General features: G+C 51.1%; 1 protein-coding gene across 1 annotated transcript in view; it reads left to right on the top strand.

Annotated features, from left to right (window-relative positions):
- cables2b (Cdk5 and Abl enzyme substrate 2b) overlaps positions 1-7,187 on the top strand; it is a 15,645-nt gene extending 8,458 nt beyond the window's left edge. Inside the window, exons 4-7 of the mRNA XM_062460529.1 lie at positions 1,490-1,631; positions 2,910-3,016; positions 3,910-4,114; positions 4,403-7,187. Coding sequence (XP_062316513.1) covers positions 1,490-1,631; positions 2,910-3,016; positions 3,910-4,114; positions 4,403-4,546 — 598 coding nt within the window. The 3' untranslated portion in view covers positions 4,547-7,187. The remainder of the gene's footprint in view (positions 1-1,489; positions 1,632-2,909; positions 3,017-3,909; positions 4,115-4,402) is intronic.
- The last annotated feature ends 823 nt before the right edge of the window (positions 7,188-8,010 follow it).

Raw genomic sequence — 8,010 nt, 5'->3', positions numbered from 1 at the left:
ACACTCACTGGGCCTTTCCTGCAGCAAATGCCAACTACTGTGCCTCCTAAACATGCAGACAGGACAGACTGACAGACAAGGATAGAAGGCAGACAGACAGACAGACAGACAGACAGGCAGGCAGGCAGGCAGGCAGGCAGACAGACAGACTTGGATACGAGGTAGACAGGCAGGCGGACAGAAAGGCAGGCGGACAGGCAGGTGGACACAGATTCAGTAAATCCTGTCTTCTGGGAGGGGATTTCTCCTGCAGCCCCCTGACCTGCTGCCAGCACTCTGGGGCCGATGGACAGATAGAGAGATTAGGACAGGCAGAAAGGGGATCAGGATGGACAGAGCTCCAAGATGGGAAAGAGAGGGGGAATGTGCAGTGATGTAGGCAGTAGCACTGGAGAGCACAGGGAGACTTAGTCACAACTGAATCACAGAGAAAGAGAGCATAAAAAGGGGGTATTTGAAGGAGCGAGGGAGATGGAGAAGGGAGGGAGAGAGCGAGGGAAGGAAGAAGGGAGGGAGAGCGATGGAGGGAGATGGAGGAAGGGAGGGAGAGAGCGAGGGAGATGGAGGAAGGGAAGGAGAGAGCGAGGGAGATCGAGGAAGGGAGAGAGAGAGCGAGGGAGATGGAGGAAGGGAGGGAGAGCGATGGAGGGAGATGGAGGAAGGGAGGGAGAGAGCGAGGGAGATGGAGGAAGGGAGGGAGAGAGCGAGGGAGATGGAGGAAGGGAGAGAGAGAGCGAGGGAGATGGAGGAAGGGAGGGAGAGCGATGGAGGGAGATGGAGGAAGGGAGGGAGAGAGCGAGGGAGATGGAGGAAGGGAGGGAGAGCGATGGAGGGAGAGAGGGAGGAGAAAGAGTCCTACTCCTCCTTACCTCTCCTCCATTGTCTATGCAAGGAACAGACACGTTAAGTACTGTTCATAATCACGCCTGAGAGCACTGATAAACTACTCTGTGTTTGTGTGTGTGTGAGGTGAGTGTCAGTCTCAGTGACCTGACTGGTTATTATCACAGCTGGGATGCGGTTCTCTATGCCTCCAACACTTTTCTTGTTCTTTGACCAGATATAGCAACCCTCTATTACACACACACAGACACACAGCTGTGTGAGCGAGTGTGACTTCATGTGTACATATATGCCTGTGTGTGCGTGTCGGTGGGTGTTTTTGTGTGTGTGTGTACGTGTGTGTGCGTACGTGTGCGTGTCAGTGTTTACTTGTGTGTGCCTACATTATCTAACCAAGGTGACAGAGATAGATTCGAGACAGGTGCTGATGGGTGCAGCATGCCTGCTGGCGTGCTTATTAAAGGCCTATGTTCCGAAGCACATACTTGACTAGATGATATTGTAGTTTGACTTTTGTCAAGTGTTCAATGAGCTCAGCTGGTGAGGAAAGAGACACACAAACACACTCTTTTATGAACGGCTTGAGCACTGGGTGATATTTGTTTGTACGCTGCCATAGACTGGTATCTTAGTGTTAATGCCTCTGTCTGAAAGTACACCGTATATTTATTGTGTGTGTGTGTTCTTCAGGCCTGGAGGATGTGTCCGACTACGACCCCAATCTGCTCAGTGATCCCCAGTGGCCCTGCGGCAAGCACAAGAGAGTGCTCATCTTCGCCTCCTACATGGTGAGGAGGGAGAGGGGAGGAAGAGGGGAGGGAGGAGAGGAGAGGAGAGGGGAGGGAGGAGAGGAGAGGAGAGGAGAGGGGGAGGGGAGGGGAGGGAGGGGAGGGGAGGGGAGGAGAGGAGAGGGGAGGGAGGAGAGGAGAGGAGAGGGGGAGGGGAGGGGAGGAGAGGAGAGGGGGAGGGGAGGGGAGGGGAGGAGAGGAGAGGGGGAGGGAGGAGAGGGAGGAGAGGGGAGGGGAGGGGAGGGGAGGGGAGGAGAGGGGGGAGGGGAGGGGAGGAGAGGGGGAGGGAGGGGAGGGGAGGGGGAGGAGAGGGGGAGGGGAGGGAGGGGAGGGGAGGGGGAGGGGAGGGAGGAGAGGGGAGGAGAGGGAAGGGGAGGGAGGAGAGGGAAGGGGGAGGGGAGGGGAGGGAGGAGAGGGAGGGAGGAGAGGGGAGGGAGGAGAGGGGAGGAGAGGAAAGGGGAGGGAGGAGAGGGGAGGAGAGGGAGGGGAGGAGAGGGGTGGAGAGGGGAGGGAGGAGAGGAGAGGAGAGGGGAGGGGGAGGGGGGAGAGGGGAGGGAGGAGGAGGAGAGGGGAGGAGAGGGAGGAGATGGGAGGGAGGAGAGGGGAGGACAGGAGGAGAGGGAGGGAGGGAGGAGAGGGGAGGAGAGGAGAGGGGATGGAGGAGAGGGGAGGGAGGGAGGGGAGGGGAGGGGACAGAAGGGGCAAGCAGGAGGAGCGATGGAAAAGGATGGTACGTAGAAAAAGGCAGAGGTCCAGGAGAAGGGCTGGGCAGAGTCAGTCAGCAGAGAGTGAGGCAGCGAGGAGAAGCCGTGCTGTCAGGAGGGCTTCCAGTAGGGGAGCCTCTGTAGGCCTGGCGTGCAGCCCAGCCGCTGATACGTGTCAGCCAGTAATGGGGATGTTCACCAGCTGAGTTAAATCCACTAAAGGTAATACCCATCTTTAAATATACACACCGACCACGGTCCTGCACTGCTGCTTTCGGTCTGCGGTGACGTTCGCTGACACAGCAGAGCTCAGGACAGAAGGAGCTACAGGACTGCCTGGTCACCCCGGGGACATGCAGGCAGCCAACCATACACCAGCTAGAGCGCAGCACGTGATTGGCTCCTCTGCCTGTTCCTTGACAGCGGGCGGGGCCTCCTCAATACTGTTCTGTTCTAAAAGGAGGCAAGCAGGACTGGGTTCTTAGTCACAGGATCCATCCCATGTTGTAGGTGTTTAGGTTGTGGATGTGAGCTGTCATTATCAGTCTCTTCACACCCCTCTGTCTCCATCCAGACCACGGTGATAGAGTACGTCAAGCCGTCGGACCTGAAGAAGGACATGAACGACTCGTTCAAGGAGAAGTTCCCCCACGTCAAGCTCACCCTCAGCAAGATCAGGAGGTACGCCCCGGTGCAGCAGAGGGGATCTGACCCAGCTCAGTAGAACGCACCAGAGCACAGCAGAAGACAAGTTCTTGTTTAACCGTCTCGTCTGACTCTCTTTTGTCGTTCCCCCTCCACCTGTCTACCTACCCTCCCCCCCCTCCTCCTCACCCTCTCCTCCTCCTCCTCCCCCTCCCCTCCTCCCCCCTTCTCTCCCTCCCCTCCTCCCCCCCTCTCCCTCTCCTCCCCCTCCCCTCCTCCCCCCTTCTCTCCCTCCCCTCCTCCCCCCTTCTCTCCCTCTCCTCCCCCTCCCCCTCCCCTCCTCCCCCCTTCTCTCCCTCCCCTCCTCCCCCCTCTCCCTCTCCTCCCCCTCCCCTCCTCCCCCCTTCTCTCCCTCCCCTCCTCCCCCCTTCTCTCCCTCTCCTCCCCCTCCCCTCCTCCCCCCTTCTCTCCCTCCCCTCCTCCCCCCTTCTCTCCCTCCCCTCATCCCCCCCTCTCCCTCTCCTCCCCCTCCCCTCCTCCCCCCTTCTCTCCCTCCCCTCCTCCCCCCTTCTCTCCCTCTCCTCATCCTCCCCTCCTCCCCCCTTCTCTCCCTCTCCTCCCCCTCCCCTCCTCCCCCCTTCTCTCCCTCCCCTCCTCCCCGCTTCTCTCCCTCTCCTCCCCCTCCCCTCCTCCCCCCTTCTCTCCCTCCCTCCCCTCCTCCCCCTTTCTCTCACTCCCTCCCCTCCTCCCCCCTCCCTCCCCTCCTCTCCCTCCCCTCCTCCCCCCTTCTCTCCCTCCCTCCCCTCCTCCTCCCCCTCCCTCCCCTCCTCTCCCTCCCCTCCTCCCCCCCTCCCTCCCCTCCTCTCCCTCCCCTCCTCCCCCCTTCTCTCCCTCCCTCCCCTCCTCCTCCCCCTCTCCTCCTCCCCCAGTCTGAAGAGAGAGATGCGGTCGGTGGGGGAGGACTATGACCTTCAGCCGGTCACCGTGGCGATGGCATTTGTTTACTTTGAGAAGTTGGTGCTGCAGGGTCGTCTGAACAAGCACAACAGGAAGTTGGTGTCGGCCGCCTGCGTGCTATTGGCGGCCAAAATTAGCAGCGACCTCAAGAAGCAGGATGTCAAACAGCTGATTGATGTAAGATCCCAGTAATGGACGTGTGAATATTAACCCTGTCGGCATCCCGTAGCTGACATCCCTTCCTCGTGCTGTGGTGTCCCAGGTGTGCGCTCTCGTGTTCTGCAGAGCAGCAGTTATCAGACACCTGGAGACGCCAGGGTCTCCTCTCAGTCTCACTGCAGGGCTGCCTGGGCTGCCGGGAGCTGCCCCTGGCCGTGTACAGTACCCCTCACTCATGTCTATCTTCCTCTCCTTCCCTCCCACCTCCTCTCTCTTCCCCCTCTCCTCCGGTTCTTCTCTCGACAGAAACTGGAGGAGCGGTTCAGGATCAGCAGGAGAGAGCTCGTTCCTTTCGAGTTCACTATTCTGGTGGCCCTGGAGATGGCGCTCTACCTGCCTGAGAGCAAGGTGATGCCACACTACCGCAGGCTGGTCAAACAGCAGTCCTAGACACCCAGACAGGCACCCAGACAGCCAGCCTGCCTGCCTGTCGTGCCCCCACTCAACCAGTCGTCCAGCAAAGCATTCTGCTTCATCTTGTGGGCCTGAAGTCCAACTACAAGTCACAGGCTACTCCCATGGAGACCCCCCCCCCCCCCAAGCAGCTACACACCCTGGCCCTCAGGTGTCCCTGACCCCTGGGTGTCACACTGGCTTAGACTGCGCTGCCTGTCAATCTCTACCGGAGGAAGCCGTTGAGCTGTGAAGTTCAGTTGGAGACTTGACTTCCAATTAACTACCAAAAAGCCCCCTTCCTTTATTGTGAACAGATTCATTTGGAGGGGATTATTTATTGTATTTTATTGCAACATAAAGGTATATGCTTCTTCATAACCAAATAACCCTCCTTTGCACTACTTAGGAACATCATTCACATAGCCTAGCTACTCTGTGATACTGTAGCCATACCTCAGAGCATCCTCTATATTCAACCACACAGAAGGCTGCTCTTAATCAAATGGCACTCAAACAACAGCAAATCAATAATCATTTTATTCTATATCAATACTGATATACATTTCGCTCTAAGTGTCCTTGGGTGAATTTGAGCAGCGCAAATAAAATGTATTACTATCATAGTATTATAGACAATAATATATGTATTTGTCTAAATATATACATGTATTTAACCTCCTCGTGTATCGCTTATAGACTAAGTGAATTCAAAATGTATTTTCAGTAGTGCTGAGTCAGGTAGTCTGTTTTACTGGTCACTTGATTTACTCTGTACAGTGTCAAGCAGACACGTCATGCCATTTAGCAGGAGAAGAACTCCGTCCGATATTGACTTACTGTCTCGATATATATACAGTCATATACCCTTGTATTTTTTGGTCTTCATTCCTTTCAGTTTTACATATTTAAATCTGTAGAATTGTATTGTGTTGTAGTTGCTATATGGATCTTCCAGACCTTGCACTGAGGTACAACAGTGTGTGAAAGGTGCGTCATCTGGATGATGCTGTTCTCTATGTTAGAGATGAATACCACATGGAGGAACACACTTTTGTAGTGTGTCGTGTCTGACTTCTGTGTGCTCTATGTGTGTGTGTGTGTGTGTGTGTGTCCGTGTGTCCTATGTGCCACTGTAATACCCATCTTCCTTGATATAAACATTTTTTATTTTTTTTTACTGTATTTTTTACTTGGATTTGGCTATAAAGGGAGTCTCGGCTATAAAGGGAAATATTCACAGTATTTACAGTTATCTATGTCTTCCATTGTTGTTGTTATTGTTGTTGTCATCTGTTTTGTGTTGGTGACAACTTTGACTTGTTATCCGCCTAAGCAGCAGTGTGACATTTGTTGTTGTTGTTGTTTGTGTTGTGCCTAATACTTTTTTTGTGTACCTAATACTAAGCACTTCCAAACAGATTCTTTGCACTTTCCCTCCCTAAAGAAACACTGTGAACCAAACACGTTCATTCTGTCTCAGCCATCAAAGTGTGACAAAATGTCACTTCAATATATGTGATGTAATTGGCCTTAATGATGTTGAGAGAGCTAGTCAGTGCTATCAGTGCCACCTTGTGGTCATTGTTGCACATTGCATTAAGGGTCACACTAGTTTATTTATCCAACTCCAATCTCTCTTTCTCCCTCTCTCTTCTCTCTCCCTCTCTCTCCTCTCCCCCTCTGTCTCTCTTTCTCTCTTTCTCTCTCCCCTACCTTGCTCACCTGCCCCCATATACAGTAGTTCTTTCCTCTATTTGTTCATAACCAAGCATGAATATAATCAACAAAGTGCCTGCTCATACAGTCTATCCTCTTGGTGATCACCATCACATCCAAACTTATTACACACCATGTAGCGTAAAAGACTGCACACAAACGTTTTATTTTTCCTCCAAGTATGAGAGTTTTCGCTGTTGATCTGACAACTATGTTAACAAACATTCTTAGTACAATAAGGCTTGTGACCTTTTTTAATATAGGTGACACTGTGACTTTGACCAAATACAGGGACAGCATGGCTGAAACCCTTCAGTGCTTCCACAGGAACGGGTGGTACTAGTGTGTTGTAGTTACCTGGTTATCTAAGACATCCCCATCCACTACCTGGGAATCCAGATGGGCGAGGAATTTTAGGGACTCCTAAAATCCTCCCTATTGGTTGCGTTGTCCCAGACAACTTGAGCCAATCACAATCATTGGAGGTCTAGATTTTGGTGATAAAACATTTAGGCATTAAACTGTCGCTACTTTGAATGGACTGTGTGTGAAAACCTCCAACAATTATTGTATAAAGCATTTATACTTTGTGAAGTCAAATGTGGGTGACAGGAACTGACCAACAGTGAAAAATACATATAGTATATACACAGCAACATCTATGGTTTTAACACTTTAAATGTAAAGCTACTTGTATGGTAACAAAGCATTTGAATGGTTTGTAATCTCATTGGGATTGTCAGTGCCCTTTCTTCACCCTAAGTTCATGTTCTGCAACGTTTATCACTGAGTAATGATCCTAAACTCACCTGTGTAAAGTTCTGTCACACCCTCTCTCCAGTACAGTTTGGAAGGACGTGTGTGTTGTTCTTCAGATGCAAAAGCCAACAAAAAAATATACATATATTTTTGGACCCTACTGATTTGTGTCTTCCTTTTTGTCTCATAGTTTATAGCTGTTCTCACCAGCCACTCACATCTACCTAAGCATGGATAAGCAAAAGCATAAGCGTTTTAGGCCTTAGCTTGCAGTTCACTCCCAGCATGGACAAACGACCGTAGATATATCTTTCTCCAACGGTGTGGCATTATCAGGCTTTGGAACTTAATTTAATTAGCAAACATTCAGCTGAAAGAGATCATTATAAATTCCATCAGAATCCAGAGTGCCAGTGCAGTTTTACAAAGTCACATTCTAGTATAGAGTGCAGTAAAGTCTAGAGTCAAAATCAAGTATATTATTTATAAACAATAAACTTTTGCACTTTTGAGTTTCATGTTGTTTAATTGTAACTTGTTTAACTGCATGCTCTTATGGTTCTTGCCTTTGGCACTTATTTGGTTTTTCACAGTATATGCTTCATGTTTTGGCTACCCGCAATGTTTGGGGCTATCTCGTTATGATCAGTGACCTATGCACTTTTGTAAAGCTCGCTCTTGGAAGTCGCTTTGGATTAAAAACGTCTGCTAAATGAATACATTTAAATAAAGAAATACATAATAAAATTATTTCACCAATAGTGAAGATAACTTGTAGAAATGAGCCTGCAGACCACCACCTAGTGGGGATGATGTAAAACAATTCAATTCCGAAATTGAATTGTTTCTGTAAATCCCCCGTCATACTTCAGATGTCAATTGTCATGATGTCTAGAGGACACTGGTCTGAATTGTCCTTTCCTCCTTAATCATCCTCCATTCCTCTCCTGCCCTTGTCTACTGCCATGTTTCAAGGAACAAGG

This window comes from Osmerus eperlanus, chromosome 4 (genome assembly GCF_963692335.1).
Source record: "Osmerus eperlanus chromosome 4, fOsmEpe2.1, whole genome shotgun sequence".
NCBI lineage: Eukaryota > Metazoa > Chordata > Actinopteri > Osmeriformes > Osmeridae > Osmerus > Osmerus eperlanus.
The sequence above is the reverse complement of the archived record's forward strand: the minus strand, read 5'-3'. Positions and strand labels throughout refer to the sequence as shown.